Source organism: Mixophyes fleayi, chromosome 8, assembly GCF_038048845.1.
Source record: "Mixophyes fleayi isolate aMixFle1 chromosome 8, aMixFle1.hap1, whole genome shotgun sequence".
Lineage (NCBI taxonomy): Eukaryota > Metazoa > Chordata > Amphibia > Anura > Limnodynastidae > Mixophyes > Mixophyes fleayi.
Genome location: NC_134409.1, coordinates 100444640 through 100461854, shown reverse-complemented (window position 1 = coordinate 100461854; position 17215 = coordinate 100444640). Strand labels below are relative to the sequence as shown.

Sequence of the window (17215 nt, the reverse complement as noted above, 5' to 3'; positions counted from 1 at the left end):
TGAAAGGTTACATAAAATATTCAGTGTTATACATAAATTCAACAGAAAATAACAATCAGTCATTAGATGCTACATTTCGTCACAGTGGACCGAACCAATATTCACTAGAATGCAGCCTATCCACTTGAAACTAGTGCCTTTATTAATGCATTGTGCCTCATTTCTCAGTGATGTAATTAAGCGCCTAGTGTATTGATAGGCTGAATGTGTTCATCCCATGCAATGGCTGCCTTAACAGTGGACGTCATGAGTACACATAAATCCAGTTTTTCTTTACTCCAGTTTTCTACATGGCCTCCAATTTACAAGCAATTCTAAAACATTACTGTAATTTTACAAAGTTGTAATCCCATGTCAATATCAAATTTTATCATACTTCCAAAAAATAGGTAGTTGGACATTCACTGTACGAGGCCTTATATCAAACTCCAGTGTCATAATGTGGAATGACAGCTGATTGCTATGGAGTGACAGCTGTTTTATACGCCATGTCAATGCAGAAACATCAGTAAACAGTTGTATTCACTCATAAAAACACCCTTATTTCTCCCAGGCCATTTCATAGTAATTGTCCATCATTCCACATTATGACACTGGTGTAGTGGGGTACAGTTATTGGGGAGCGCATATGCAAGGGATTTAGTGTTTGGGATTAGGGGATCTTGGAGAAATAAGGGTGGTTTATGAGAGAAATGCAAGTTTTAACTGATATTTCGCATTGACATGGCATATAAAACAGCTGTCACTCCATAGTAATCATCCGTCATTCCACATTATGACGCTTGTGTAGTGGGGTTCAGTTATGGGAGAGCGCATATGCAAAGGATTTAGTGTGTGGGCTTAAGGGATTTCAGAGAAAAAAGTATGTTTTCCATGATAGAACAGCATTATGTTTTACATTTCTGCATTGACATGGTGTATATAACAGCTGTCATTCCATAGTAATTGTCCGTCATTCCATATGTAAAACATCATCATCATCATCATCATTTATTTATATAGCACCAAAATATTCCGTAGCGCTTTACAATTGGGGACAAACATAGTAAACTAATAAACAAACTGGGTAAAAGAAAGACAAAGAGGTGAGAAGGCCCTGCTCGCAAGCTTACAATCTATGGGACAATGGGAGTTTGACACATGAGGTTAAGTCTACATTTTGCATTTCAGCCCAGCCATACTGCAAAGGTAAAAGTGACTCAAGCTAAATGATCCTGTCACACAACAATGTTGGTCAGGGGGTAGTTGTCCTGTGTGAAATTGTGTAACGGGTGGTAATATGGTAATGTAGTGAAGTTAAGAGGGTGGTTGAGGAATATTATAAGCTTGTCTGAAGAGGTGGATTTTCAGAGAACGCTTGAAAGTTTGTAGACCAGAGGAGAGTCTTATTGTGCGAGGGAGAGAATTCCATAGAGTGGGTGCAGCCCGAAAAAAGTCCTGTAACCGGGAATGGGAGGATGTAATGAGGGTGGATGATAAATGCAGATCTTGTGCAGAACGGAGTTGCCAAGTTGGGAGATATTTTGAGACAAGAGAGGAGAGGTATGTTGGTGCAGCTTTGTTGATGGCCTTGCAGGTTAGTAAAAGTATTTTATATTGGATTCGGTAGAAAACAGGCAACCAGTGTAGAGACATACAGAGTGATTCAACAGAGGAATAACGATTTGCAAGGAAAATTAATCTTGCCGCAGTGTGCAAAATAGATTGTAGGGGTTTGAGTCTGTTTTGGGGAACACCAGTAAGGAGGGAATTGCAATAGTCAATGCGGGAGATGATAAGTGCATGAATTAAGGTTTTTGCAGTGTCTTGCGTGAGATATGTGCGAATTCTGGAATTGTTTTTTAGATTTATGCAACATGATTTAAATATAGAGTCAATGTGGGGAACAAAGGATAGGTGTGAGTCAAGGATTACACCTAGGCAGCGAGCTTGTGCGGTGGGATTTATGGTCATGACAAAGTATTTTAGCAATAAGTATGTGGAAGATATAATTCAGAAGTATAATATTTTTGTAAAATATACATAAAATTTCAATTTGATATCATAGTAGTAAATTAGCACTCCTTTTAGCAGACTGGAGCTGTCATTCCTTTTAGTATGTCCCTATTTTTGCATGTCGGTGTGAGGTTTGATAAAGTATACTGTGAAAAGTCTGAGTGCACCATATATGTATTTTCTGTTCCTTCGGTCAATTAGGTGTTTGGCTATGTACACAAGCTGATCTGAAAAACTATTTGGAATACTAGAGTTCTAATAAAAATCAATTGAAAAAAAAAAAAGACTACATTTCCCTGCTTGCTTAGTGCGGCGCAGGCGCAGTAAGAACACCAGGAGCGATGTCGGGTGTTGGTGGTGCACATGCGCAGTAATGACGCAGCGGAGGCTGACTGGAGAGAACGCAGCTCCGTGAGAGAGACACAACCGGAGACCTCAGACAGGTAAGAAGTTGGGGCTGCACCTGTACGTGCACATGTATATGGGGGACCGAGAAAGCGAAGACAGAAGGTTTGGTAGAGATCTCTGACTGTCCGATGCGGAGTAATGTGGAGACAGGTGATAATAGCATCGGCAGAGAGAGGGGCTGAATGTGTCTGAAGGATGGGGCCACATTAATGAGCTGCTACTGACCTACAGCCACAATGAGCAGTATAATGAGTGTCATACTTGTTGGTGACAATGATGTGATGGATGGAAATCGGTAACTGATATTTATAGCAAAGGTACCCTGGTCTCAGAATACTTGAATCTTTTGCAAATGATCTATTGACTATCACCTGTCGGTGTATATTTAGGCAGACATTTTGAACAAATCAAGTGGAACATCTGCAATGAGAATTTTTTTTTAAAAAACTGTTTACATTAAATTGCAGCATCCAGTGAATGAGAATTGTGGGATCTTGCAAAGAGCTATTAGACTGGTGCTCTTTTGTATGGGGGAGGGGGAGGCAGGGTGATTCTATTATTAAGAACAGTGTAGGATTTACCCCTTAGCAGTGTTTGACACTAGAGCGAAGATAGAATTGCCCTGTTTATTATTGTAATGGGACCTACTAGTCACTGACTCTGGTATTATTAATTTGATTTTGTAAAAAAAAATAAAAAATGCTTTGTACAAGTTTGTATTTGGCAGAGGGTACATCGTGACTGGGTTATATTTGTTTTCCATTTCAAAAGTCATTTTCTTATAGGATAATCAACAGAGGTGTATCTAAGTATTTTGGGTGGCCTAATTATGCATTCTTTGAAAAGTTCAAAAGCCCTTTTTTCATTATGTTGTACCCGTCATGTTCTGTCACCATAGGCCATGATAGCTATAGTATATTACAACATTTGCATAAGTACTGTAGGAATTTGCTAAGACTTACACCTTCCTCGTACAAAAACATGCCCATAATCCGATACATTTCCAATATATTGTTTATTTTTTTTCTCTCTCTTTTGTAATTCTGCCCTCTCCTACAAGATATTTCTTTCCAATGTCATATTGAACAGTCTGTGTCCTGGGCTTCTGCTCCCTACCTCGGCTTTCACTTTTGCGTTGTTGAGCAAAATCCTTTTTGGTAGTGGATGTGTTAATGGAGACCACTGCCATGATGTGTGATGGAGAAGCAGCCACTACTCTGACGTGTGTCTGTGACTCACAGCTCTAATCACTTTGTTCCAGGTCTCCTTTCAGCTTCAGTGAAGACTGTGTTGCAGTGGGATGAATGGCCATCTGTCTGATACAATACAGTTTTTATGCTTGCACACTGACTTACTTTACTGATTATACATACCAGGTTCATTTATATCAATCTGCTTATTACAAATGATTTGCCTCCAGATTACTTTGAAAGTATGGATTGTGTATTTTGGGAGATCTTGTGTGTGTGTGTTTTTTTATTTGTTTTTTTTATATCACCTTTTGACAGGCATTATCTATGTACTTGGATTTATCAATGTACCATGCCAACCTTAAGACAATCTGCCACATAACACATAAATCCCATTTTGTGTATATAAAGATGCAAAACCAATCTTATGTGTAAATATTTGCACATATTCATGTTTTTGTTGACATTTACATATTTCAGAATGTTAAAAAATGCCAAAGCCATGAAAGCTTGCAGCAGAGGCGTTGCTCACGAGCAAAGAGCTTCACTTGCTAAACCCATTCAAAGTCTCTCCCACCACATACTCCTTAGTACAATTAGTTAATAAACAAAAACATTGTAATTCATCTTCGTTACAATAATGTTGGAATTATGCAATTTGCAATATATAACAAGGCAGGCAAGGATATCACAGTGATAATTCAGAATTGTTAGTTATTTTTTATGCATACCAGAATGCAAGTTTGGATATTATCCAATCTTTGTTTGTTAGTTCTCTTGCACACACACTGAGAAAATGACTTTAAATGTATGAAAACTAATGTGCACTTATTGATTTTTGTTGCATATTTTCTGTTCACTTTTCGTTCTTCACTCTTTTACCTTTATTTTCTGTTGTATGAGTAGCACGCTGAAACACAGTAGTGCAAAGTAGTTACATGCAGCATTAACATTTTAGAATGCAATGAGTACAGCACCATTGACTCTAATATGTCCCATTTTAATGCAGTTTTCATTAGTTTTTGAATGTGTAAATGGGTATGAACTTGCCGTTTGTATATGACTGTGTTTCCCAATTTGAGACTGTATCACATGTGTCTGTAGGTGAGAATAAATGGAGTCATAGTTTTATGAAGGGTCACTTGTTTTCCACTGGTAGTAGGGCTTGTTATCGCATCGCCCTATACATCTAATGGGTTTCTGATAACCCTGCATAGGCTAGATTATCGTAGTGATACTTGTATTGCCACAATGCCTGTTCTGTTAATGTAAGTATGGTGTTAACAGAACAAAATCATTAAAAAATGCTTTAGACTTAGAATAAAGCAATTTTTGTAATGACGTAAACTAGCTTACAACTGCGGATACTGGCCTGGTGAAGCAGCGGATAACTGCTGGGCCAATATCAGCAGTAAATCTTGCTTGCTTTGATGTTATTTTTTTGATAAATGGAGCAGTAAGTGGTGATTAAATGAGAGCAGAGTCTACTGATCATATGTCGGTGTCGTTTAATATACAGACAGCATTCCACACTAAAACACAGGTTTTAGATTTTAGAAAGACTGTGAAATGCGATTTCATTTGTGCATCTCTGACAGGGTAGCATAAACTAAAAAAAACAATTTTCAGGAAGGTATTTTAGTAAAGGCAAAAGGAAGAGAAAGCCAATATGGTTCTCCAAATAAGTGACTGTGCTGAGAAAACTGCATACAAGAAATATAGACACTAGTCTGAGAGACTAAACATGCTACAGCGCAAAAAGGAAAAAAGATTGGACAATCTGTAATAAAAAAAAAAAAGAGACAAAGCATTCTTTACATACGTCAGCGTGAGAAAAAATAAAGGGTGGAGTGAAGAAACTAAAAACTTGAGGGGGTGAATATTTTGGGATTTTCTAAATAATCATTTTTACTCTGTATTTACTGTTGAACATTCGAAGGGTCACCTAAACTAGTAAGTAATGATATATCCCAACGCACTGTAGACACAGCTATTTATAAAATAAAAGTAGTTAAGTACTTAGGGTCTACATACAAGAGTAAAACAACTAAACTAGTGCTTGACATGTCACTACCAGACTTTTTATGTAGCAGCTGCTGATCGCTGTAATTCCATGTTGTTGCAAATCTACACACAAAAGATAGTAGAGATGAATCTGATTACAGACCTGTGAGGCTTACACTAATGATAGGACAATTAATAGAATCAAAATTGTTTACTATTTACAGGCAAACAAATTAGTTTGTTGTTGGGAGATCCTGTCCAGGGCCGTCTTTCCCATAGGGCACAATGGGCAGGTGCCCGGGGGCCCTGCAGCCCAGGGGGGCCCGTCGGAGGAAGCAAAAAAAAACCAAAAACCTGGAAAAAGAAAATACCGTGCTGTCAGCTGGCGATCCGGCTCCCTCCCTGGTCTCCTCCTCCGTCGCGCTCGCAGTGCATGTCGGGCGTGACGTCATCACGCCCCTCCCGACATCCATTGCGGAGAGCGACGGAGGAGATCATGGAGGGAGCCGGATCGCCAGCTGACAGCACGGTAAGTATTTTCTTCTTTTCTTTTTCCAGGTTTTTTTTTTTTTTTTGGGCTTCCTCCGACGGGCCCATATATATAATCATTTTTATTTTTTTTGTATATATAGGGGCCCCGGTGCACTGCTGTGCCCGGGGGCCCAAGATGTTCTTAAGAGGGCCCTGATCCTGTCAAACAAAGAGGGTTTTTTGACTCGGTAGCTAAAGTGGTAGACCAGGGAGGATCAGTGGATATAACTTGCTAAAACATTTGATAAAGTATCCCACAATAAATATGGTCAGAAACTGAAGAACTGAATTATATCTAAAGTTGGTGGAATGCATAAAGGATTGTCAAAAGAACAGATTGACTACAAGACTCGGTGGTGTAAGCACAGCTGGGATGATGGTTTGTAACACACCATGTCTCAGAAGAGGGAATAAACTGTATAGTGATTTAAAGAATATGGAGGAATGGAATAGAGGGCACAATTTAAAATGTATTACGTCACATTGTAAAATAATGCATGTGGGACAACAAAATCCAAAAGAAGACTGTAATATCAGCAAAACAGAGGAAAGGGGCCATGGAATTGTAGTTTTAGATAACACGAATGTAAGCAATTAGTGAGAAAAGTCAGTAGCATAATTGGCTGTAAAGCATGATATATTAATAGGATGAGGACGGAGGTTATATTGTCACTTCATAGGGCTCTGGTAAGTCCTCACCTCGGGTACTGTTCAGTTTTGGACGACGTATCATCCACAAAAATAATCACAATAAAATAGACTTTTATTTTTTATTTTTAGCAAAAAGAGTTCAAGATCCAAAATGAAATTCTAGAATATATGGGACAACATGGTTATTTAGACTTGAAGAAAAAAACAAACAAAAATAAATAAAACAACAACAACAAACACGCACAACAGAGACAAAAGAGATGGACGTCATTTTCTATGTTTGTATGTGTAATAATTGATCTTAGGATACAGAAAAAGTGGTGAATATCTAGAATAATATTACCAAGAACCCCAATCTATTCATTTAAATTATACTTTTAATAAATCCTATAATACAAATAAAATGATATATAGCAATAGGAGAACACTAAGAGAACAGTTAGCTGCTGGATTTGTGTATTTTCCTGTGTGTTCTATTTCTTGGCAAGGAAAGAGTTTTTTTTTTTTTTTTTTGTCAGCTTTACAGGAAAATACTGTATTTGAAAACTACAGGTTTGGTGCTGTGTTGCCTCACATATAGGAAAGGATAGCTTTTTCACACAACAGGTTGAACTGCAGACATACTGCCTGAGGGTAGATATCTGGGTCTTGCCTGACAGGTGTTCCACGAGAAAGTCAGTTTAATTTATTTTTTTTGTTTGCTCTGAGATCTATGTATGACTCTTATGTAGTTTTCCAACACCTGTCAAGCAATTATCACTTTATTTTTTTATCATCATTTTTATTAAAGGTTTTAAGCTATGGAAAGGGGTACAGAAATGAAAGGGAGGAGAGGTAGGGGGTACATAGTGGGGAGCAGACAATACAATGTATACCACTTTATTTTTTGCTGTGGTAACTACTATTTAGAAAATAGTATAATTCCATAGTATAGCAGTGAACAGTATTTATAAAAGTAAGCTGTAAATTTGAGACTTTTAAATGTGAACCTTCATGATGAAATACAATATACAAAGGAGAGCACCCAGCAGTGCTGAAAGCAATACAGGGGGATTATTAAACTGGATTATAACATGCAATAATTGCAGCCTCTCTCAGAAGTGGAGTAAATATGTAAATGGCGCTACTGCCATGCCACAGTTATGATAACTAAGCTGGTTCCAAATAGCTGAAGGTTTTTGCAAAGTGAGGGGGAGGGTGGAGATCTGTGAGAGTAAATATTAGAAGCGCAGCAGCAGGATGTGTAGCTCAGGGAATTATTTCCTGTGCTCTTGCGTGAACAGCGAAGAGAGAGGGGTGGGAAGGAGAAGCATCTATGGCAGAAGTGGAATTCCCTCCTGCAGAGGTGATGGACATCTGAATCACTAAGGGGGCTTCTCCGTGTACAAGGATCCCACCACTTCTGCTTCTTCCCATGCACCTGTTAGTTTTCTGTGTGCACTCCTTATACAAGTCTGTGTGGATGAGGGAACAGAGTGCAAGGACTGAGCCAAGGTATTCTGCTTTCTGTTGCTAGATACTTAAAGTTGACAAAAGGAACAATGGGTAACTGCAGAGACATCGTAAGCAGTCTGATGGTCCTAGGATTATAGTGGGGTACACTTGATACTGCTGTGCCCTAGCTCTCCAGAGCCGCACCTGCCTTGTGTGTGTTACAGTTTTAGTGACACGTCAGTGACTACACACAGGGAGAGATTGTTCACTGCGTGTACGGGCTGAAAATACTCTGGTTTTGCTGCTTGATCACAATCTCAAAGATTATTACTTTTAGGTATGTTAATGTTTGTTTACATTGTGTTACTCCAACTTTACTGGTTCTGTAACTCCCTCACTTTTTATATATTGATATAAACACAGTTTTCTCCTTTCACTTGAAGCATTCTGTTTAATCCACATAAATACAACAGAGAATAAAAGAGAGTTTTATTCCTGGGATCGGTGCATGTATAATATTAGGACATGTTTAGTTTATTTCTCCAACTGTTTGATCCACAAGCATATTACAAACACAGTTTACCTGTGATTTTAGATGGCTTTAGTCTGCAAAAATTAATAGATGTGATAATTTCAAGGAAATTGTATAGAATTGGATAACATGCAAACTTGCTTTACAACTAGGTCAATATTCAATCAAGATGTGGGTTCTTACTATGTTTAAACAGGTGTAGTATCTCCTAAATCTCTACATTGTCCTCCACCTCTCTTGAATTTCGTTCAGCTCACAATGGAAGGCTCTGGCAGATCTCCATGTAGATAGCCATGTCAGTAAATGCCAACGCGCTCTCTCCCCTGCTTGTCCTCTAATCCTTACATTAAGAACATAGCTGGTAGCGAGAGGTCAGTGGATTCACTGGTAACAGGAGATAAATGGGGAAAGATTATATTCTGCTTCATGTCTCCCACACCTCCTTCCCTCTACGTATACAGACAGGTTTCCAAGGAGATGGCAGGCCAGCGAGAAAAACCAGTCTGACCCCTCTCCAGATGCCTTTTTGTCATTTTATAGCTGAATAATGCTTAACTCCTTACCTTTCAGAAAGGACATAACATAGTAGCAATCCAGTGTTGTAGACACATTTCTTATCCTTAGCATCTTAGTTATTTGTTCTCTTTTATATTCATATGTATATGGATTGTAAGCTTTTGGGTAGGGCCTTCTTACCTTTTTGTATGTTTGCTAATACCCTGTCTTGTTTTCTTACTGTATTTGCTCCCAGTTGTAAAACACTGGAATATGCTGACACTATATAACTTCTTTTTAATAATAGTTATAATAATAATAATAATAGTGTACACATATATGCAATAATACTGTGCAACCAATGAAAGTAAAGGTGACAATACTACATTACATTTATGGCTCATGGTCCTATTTGTGCAAAGTGTTGGCATTCCTATAAAATCTTATCAATAAGTATACTAGGAGAAAACGTCATCAAAGTTTACAAGCTGACTAAAGTACTAAATTATACACAAGGGGGCATTTTTTAAAGAGTTTCTGGTGCATTTATTAATTTGTTTGACATTTTTGCTAATTTTCAGTAAGTTTGTTTTGCACAGTATTTTTGTGCAATAATTTTTCTAAATGTATCCAAAAGGCTTTAAATTTATATATTTTTCAAGGCAGTTTTTAGCAAACCATGGATCACTTCTTTAACTAGGTTAGTTTGTGATATTTTTTGGTGGAAGTCAGTTTGGGTGGGAAATGTTAGCTCTGAGATATACGTATATCTCCCAAATATATGGGGCAAATTTGATAGCCCTGTCCTCAAGTACTTCCAACATATTTTGTTTAGAATTCTATATGACCATACAGAAATCAGATTGTTTCAGTTGATTTAGGATTATTACACGCAGGTACTTATTTAATATATTTAAGATACGCTTGAAATACTTCAAACTAGTAGCAAAACTAGAATAGTATGTTTGTTTTTTATGGGCTCATAGACATGGACTTTTGCTTGTTCATTCTCTGTGCATTGTGCTGCTCTTCCATGAAAACAACCCTGACTAATCTTTTCATGCACACATCCCACTAGAGGAAATTATCCAATAAACATTGAGCAGAACACACTTGAAATGATCTGATCATGTACAAATGCATGTGTTCTGTTCAATACCAAACGTCGTTAGTTGACATAAGGTGGAACTAAAAACTGCATCATCTTGCCTGTCATTAAGTGCCAGACCGGTTCTGTTTACTCTGAAAATTATTGAAGTTTAAAGCTGCACATTGCTATATTTCTGGGCAGGACCATTTCACATTCCTGGTGGCTTACTTTATTACTTAAATAAACTCACCTTTTCGACAACAACACATGCTCCAGCAGAGTTTTCTTTTTCTGACTTTGCAAGAACTAAACTAGGTAAACAGGTAAACATTTCTATTTATTCTCTGCATATACAGCACATTTCTACGAACTGAGAAAGAGATTATGACAGCTCGTAGAACCATTGGAACCAGCTTTGTGGGTGCTTGAGCACCCCCAATATTTGTTTTACCCCTTCCACAGGGGCCTGATTATCCAATAGGCTGACTAGCCTGCAGCCTAGGGCACAAGGCTTTTGGGGGGCAATATTCCTGCAATAATTGTGACAGGGAACATGTATATAGAAAATTAAACTGATTTTAAAATATTTAAGAATTATTGTTCTCCAAAGTAAAAAGAAAACATGAAAGAAATAATGTTGTAAGGTTTTTACCTTTTCTTATTATTCCCGTAGTAAAGGCTGAAGACAATGAGTCATTGTTGGGCAGGCACTTAAGGATAAGTGAGTAGGAGAAACAAGGATGGTTGCAGGTGCCCTCACCACCTTCACCTGTTCACCCTCGGTATTATTATTATTTATTTATAAGGCGCCACAAGGTTTCCGCAGCGCCGAACACAGTACAAACAATGGACAGTACAGGGAATAACAGTACAGAACAATAAACGAGTAATACCAAGACTTCAGATGCTCCAGGAAAAGCAAAAATATTGAGGTTGGAGCAGAAGAGAAGGTAGAGAGACAGGAGGGAGAAGGGCCATGCTCATTAGAGCTTACATCCTAAAGAGAGGGCAACAGACAATCGGCACAGAGGGAGTCAGAGGAGGGGAGCAAGTGCACCCTTTTCAAAGGAGGATCCAGGAGATGAGAGCGAGCATGGAAAGAGGGTTAAGTGGAGGGCTGGTAAGCTTTGAGGAAGAGATGAGTTTTGAGTGCCCGTTTGAAGGAGCACAAGTTAGGGGATAGAGGGATGGAGCGAGGGAGGTCATTCCAGTGCAAGGGGGCAGCTCGGGAGAAGTCTTGAATTCTGGAGTGGGATGAGGTTATTAGAGTAGAGGAGAGGCGGTAGCACTTGTTCCTGCCTCCATTCTGCCATGCAGTTCTGATTTTAATGAAAATTTAATGAGTGACATAGATTGCCTTGACCTTTTTAAAATCCCAAGTGGAGGGGGTGAAGTGAAGGAAGCCGGATTGTAAATTAAGAAGGAGTTTGTTTTTTCTTGCCACATATTGACTTGACGTGAAATGTGAGGGGTGACTATGAGCATGTTATCCTAGGGCGGCCTGAACCCTTAATCAGGCCCTGCCTGCAGCTAAATATGTTCCTGCATGGCCTTTTTCAGTCATATTGGGGTGTTCTCATTATCCCACCATTATTTTATAAAAATTTGCACCTATGCCTAGAACCACAAGTGTATGAAAATAAAGCTCATACGTGAAGTTATCAATTTATTTTTTTGAGGCCCCGTTTCATTTTAAGGGCTCAAAAAGCATATAACATGTAGCATTCATGGTCCATTATCTGTTCTACTGGAAGTCTGCACCTTTCTTTTGTAATAGTTGTAATGGATTATAATAGTTGTAAAGGATTATATTCTCTATTGCATTTTGTTGACCATGCTGTGAGCAAAATTCAGTACAAAGAAACACAGGTAGAAGTAAAATGCTCAAAGTAAAGTATTCTACAAATGCTCTCACATGGAAAGGCTGAAATGTTCTATGTTGTAGTTCTCCAAAGTGAATGCTAAAAAAGAACCTGTTGACTATGTTCATGCACAGTGCAGATCATGCCTTTCATGGAGGTTTGTATATTGTAAGCCTGTGGGCCTTAAAGTATTTTTCTATGGAAAAGTGTTGAGGGTTAAATATCTGTTTTTTTGTTTTACCCCAACCTTACATGAATGTTCTAAATGTCTAAGGACAAGGCTAGTGTACTTAAATTCCTAATTATAAAAAGTGCTACATTGTACTGACATGCTATGTAAAATACAGTGCAGGAGGCAAACCTGATATATTAGGACTACGAGGCACTAAGGAATAATACATTCCTGCTTTGCTGAACAGTGTTATATTTGTAGAAAGTGAGGTTCAAGATATAATTTGATGAAATATCGGTCTGTGTACCACATTGTACCACATCAGGTGACCTTGATTCAGATGTGTCTCTACACTAACATCATGGATATCATATTGCAGATAAAATGCTAATCTTTCTTGGCAGCTATTTCTGAATACATGAAATGCAACTAAGGACCTGACTATAATCTATATTTATTAAAACCATGTTGATGGATAGTAGACAAAGTCTCCAAAATTACATGTGTACAAAAATTGGTATCGCGGTCTATTTTAAATATAAAAGTGGTACACTGCTGTTAGTATGATTGAACACCTCTGAAAATACCGTCTCCAGAATAAATTAATATAGTGGTATTGTAACTTTACTAAATAGTTGTGTATTTGAACAGAGTGAGATTTGTAGTCCATGTACTCACAGGTGTTAGAAATGCACTGTAAATGTAGAATTTTAACTCAGGTTCAGTGCATTTAATTTGCTATGAAAATTACAATTATTGTACCAAATGGAACCACACACATTTGCACTTTTACAACTCGTCCTTTTCTTTTTTTTTTCTTTGAACACTACTTGTTCTATTTAAGTTTGTGTGACATGCAGTTCAAAGCTTTAATCCATCTCAATGAGTGTGTGTTTAAAACACTACGACATGCAGTAAAAAAGCATTTACATATGTGTTTTCACAAGTGTTTGGCTTAAACAAGATAACTCCCTGTTTTGTCACATATGCATACAAAAAAAATCAGATTCAGCACACATGTAAAGTATCGACGTTCATCAAATAGTTATTAAGCGCGCACAGAGATGCACTGCAGTTTTTTTGCTTTTTGACATGTATTAGAAATTGTATTGCACATGCCAGCCAAAGTATCATAACTTGATCAAATCATGTCATCTTATCTACCATGTCACCGTGATCTTGAGTTCTATAGCAAACATCGTTTACATTTCATGTACTACTTATATACTTTTCTCAGCATCTTTCTCAAATATTAAATAATTTAGTAAGTTATTTAATTTTAAATTTAAAGAACTTTTTATTCCTTTCATGTCTGGTGTGAGTTCGTTCAGGTGTGCTCCTGTGTTGTGTTAAACAATTATTATTTAATGATATTTGTTACCTGTGCACTCTGCATGATCGCCTTGTTTTCTCGCAATACAGTGTTACATTTGTATAATATAAGGACATAATATCATACCAAACCTCACCTTGTTTATAGAAAGGGTGGTGGACTAGTTTTGTAGACTAGCCAGCTGGCTGCAATCTATATAAAATTATCTACTAGTGCATTGGAAGAAATGTGAGTATGTGTGTGTATGTATATATATATATATATATATGTATATGTATATATATGTATATGTGTGTATATATATATATATATATATATATATATATATATATATATATATATATATATATATATATATATATATATATATATATATATTATATATATATATATATAATATATATATGTGTGTGTGTGTGTGTAATTTTAATATTCACGCCGACCCCAGATGGAATTGGTGTTTTGAGTGGGCATCCTGAACCAAATAGAGGTTTTCAGCCTAACCTGTACTGTTCTATGCGGGAAGATGTTCTTTGTTTACCTATTGTTCATTATTCTCCTTAAACATCATTAAAGCTAGGGCTACGTTAGTGGTCACTGACTCACAATTAAAATAAGTGAGTAACTATGTTGTAAACTGTGCAAAGTAATTTCTAACAGTCGTGTGAATAGGCACAATTACGCACTGGAGAGCAGTTAACTGACACAGTTTGCTGTAATTCAATCTATTTGCACAAGGATATCCTTAATTGTATATGTGTATCTTGTGTGACGTAAACATAATTGAGGACAAAACTTATAAAAACAATTGCAAACATTTGCATGCAGTATCATAGTGTTTTCTATTTTGCTAAGTTTTGATTTTAATCTTGCAACTAAAAGTCGTTTGTGCGTCCCTATCCTTATGGAGAGTAGCGCTACAGTTTCTAGAGAGCCTCATTGAGCACAATTACACATACAAACACACATCCTGTGATTCCTTTGATGCAATTAAGAGAACAAGAGCCTTCAACTATAATTCTTCTTGTAGTATAGGTCTACCGGAGATTTTTAAGACTGTTTGTTTTTTGTTAGCTAATTACTGAGATTAATTTCCAAATGGGTGTGCTATTCATATAATATATTGATCAGAATTGTGCCACTGTAATAAATTTATAGATACCACCAGGTATCCTTTCTTCAAAATACCAGAACTGGATAAGTTAAAAAGTATAAAAATAATAATTATTACTGTGAAATACTTTGTCATACATTTTCTGTGTAAGTGCTCTTGAGATATACAACAATCAAAATGTGTTGTACAAAAATGTGTATGGACCTTCGCAAATTAACTTAAATGGTATTAAATAATCACCTGGGTGAATGGATATGTACATTTTACAAGTTACTAGGTTTATGCTTTCACTTTATTCTCTCCAACATAATGAGAAGGATCAATATGAACAAAACTCTTTACTAAAAATCCTAAATCCTGTCTTTTTATATGGTAATGGCTTGCATTTCGGAAAAATAATGTCCAATATTCATGATATATTTACCGATTTGTATATATTTGGTATGCGGTGACTCAACACAGTCTGAATCAACACAAAGCCTTTGTGTTCTAGGCTAGCCCTTAGGGTGCAAACATTCAGTGACATTGAGAACAAAACCACAACCCTTAGACTTGGCAAGAATTTGTTACTGAATACACCACTTGCAATGTTCTTGATTTCCAGTAGAGAACATCTACTGCCAACACACTACCTCCCATAAGATACCGATGCTACGTCCACACCTTGTGATCACCGCCAATTCCACGTCTGAGCTCCACACAGTATTCTGAAGACTTTGCCTTTGTTAATTGCCCAGTGCCCGAGGCCAGGATAAATCCACCAGCAGAATTTACTCTGGCACCATGTCAGGTAAGCGAGACTCACCTATATTTTTCTTTTAATGAACTTTGGCAAACAGTGTTTTCTCTTCCCTGCCATTGGGGGGCACTGCAAGACATTGGGGTAAAGTAGTGGGCTCAGGAGTCTTGTCACTTTAACTGCTAAGTCTTTGGACTCCTCCCCTGCTATGCCCCTCCTCTCCAGAGAGATCCTCAGTTTTTTGTAAGTGACTGGAGAGTCAAGGTCACTAGAGTATAGGCTCCTGCCTATACTCTGTTTAGTTTTTAGGGTTACATGTTTTTATTTTTATTCCCTTTTAGGTGCAGAGCAGGATCCCAGACAAGACCCAGCATGCTCACTCTGGATCCTAGCGCATGTAAGTGAAGCTTCGCGCTCACATTACCAGCACATCTGCCGGCATTAGTTTTATTGGGCCAATAGAAATAATCAGAGGAAAGTCACTGCTTAGATGCACTGAAAATTAGCGACAGGGGAGGATGCTGTATCAGCCTCTCCTCCCTTGCCGCGGACAGCTTGCCGGCAGGTCCCCTCTCTGCCCGCAGATAACTAGCATTTTGGGGGACATTTAAGCAGCGCTCACACTCAGGAGAGGTGAGTTGGCTGCAGGAATAACGCGCGCTGTACTGGGCACTTCTGACGGCGTGCGCCGGGCACTCATAGGCGGCCATTCGTGGATGGGGCCAGTGAGAGCGGAGGAAGCAGAGCGGGCAGCGCCAGGAAGGGGAGGAGTATTAAGGTAACTTCTTTCCTCTGTTCTTCCCGTGCGGTGGTGAGTAATAGCCTCTGGTTGAAATCGTGCAGCGCTGCCCTGAAACTCTCAGCTTGCCTCTCCTCCAGTGATAGCCTTAACTGTGTACAGATTTCAGGCTTGTGTGACTAGAGGAGTGTTGTCTGGAGGTGTTTTATATGTTTATATTTGTCTTGTGAGTTATTTCAGGAAAAGGAATTTTCACAGACAGTACTGTTACCCCTTTTTGATATTGGAGTGGTGCTCTTATTTTAGAGAGACTTCCTAACACAGGAGACTTCTATTTCTTTAGTCTCATTTTGTCTGCATTTCTTTTAATAATTATTTTAAGAAGCAGGACAATGGCTGAGAAGGGGACAGCTAAAAAGCAAGGGTCACTCTGTGCCTTCTGCAATGTATTATACCTGTGCAAAGTGTAACACAAAACTTTCTGTTGGCCACACAGATAGAAACGCCCTTTGCGCAGCTTGTACTGCGGAAGCTCAGAGGCGAGACAGCTCAGCCCAGGAGGGATCTTCTGCAGTGGTAGAACCGCCCTGGATGCAATCCTTGTCTTCGGCTGTGGAGAAACTGACGTGATGCTGCGGGTAACAGAGTTACGTGACAGCACTACCCCACTTACACTTGCAGGCAGCCAGTCTGACGAGAATGCTTCCACATCACAGGCTGGGTCTACCCACAGGGAAGATAGGCTAGTATCTATTTCCCAGAGGGGTAAGAGAGCTATTACTGATGCAGGTCTGGACATAGATCAGCTCTCTGATCTCTCCTCAGCAGAGGAAGGTGAGGTAGATATAGACCCGGAAGGGGAGGCTCTCTATGTTTCTGACTCAGTCTCCACGAGTGTGGATAGTCTTATTTTGGGAATCAGGCAT

General features: G+C 38.3%; 1 protein-coding gene across 3 annotated transcripts in view; it reads left to right on the top strand.

Annotated features, from left to right (window-relative positions):
* Window positions 1-2333: 2333 nt before the first annotated feature.
* SGSM3 (small G protein signaling modulator 3) overlaps window positions 2334-17215 on the top strand; it is a 54146-nt gene continuing 39264 nt past the window's right edge. The window contains exons 1-2 of one of the 3 annotated variants that reach the window (XM_075182999.1): window positions 2334-2438; window positions 15416-15601. In XM_075182999.1, the coding sequence (XP_075039100.1) occupies window positions 15595-15601 (7 nt within the window). In that variant the 5' untranslated portion in view covers window positions 2334-2438; window positions 15416-15594. Of the gene's footprint in view, window positions 2439-8048; window positions 8274-8389; window positions 8551-15415; window positions 15602-17215 lie in introns of those variants that run through there. The other 2 variants (XM_075183000.1, XM_075183001.1) reach the window with 2 other exon arrangements.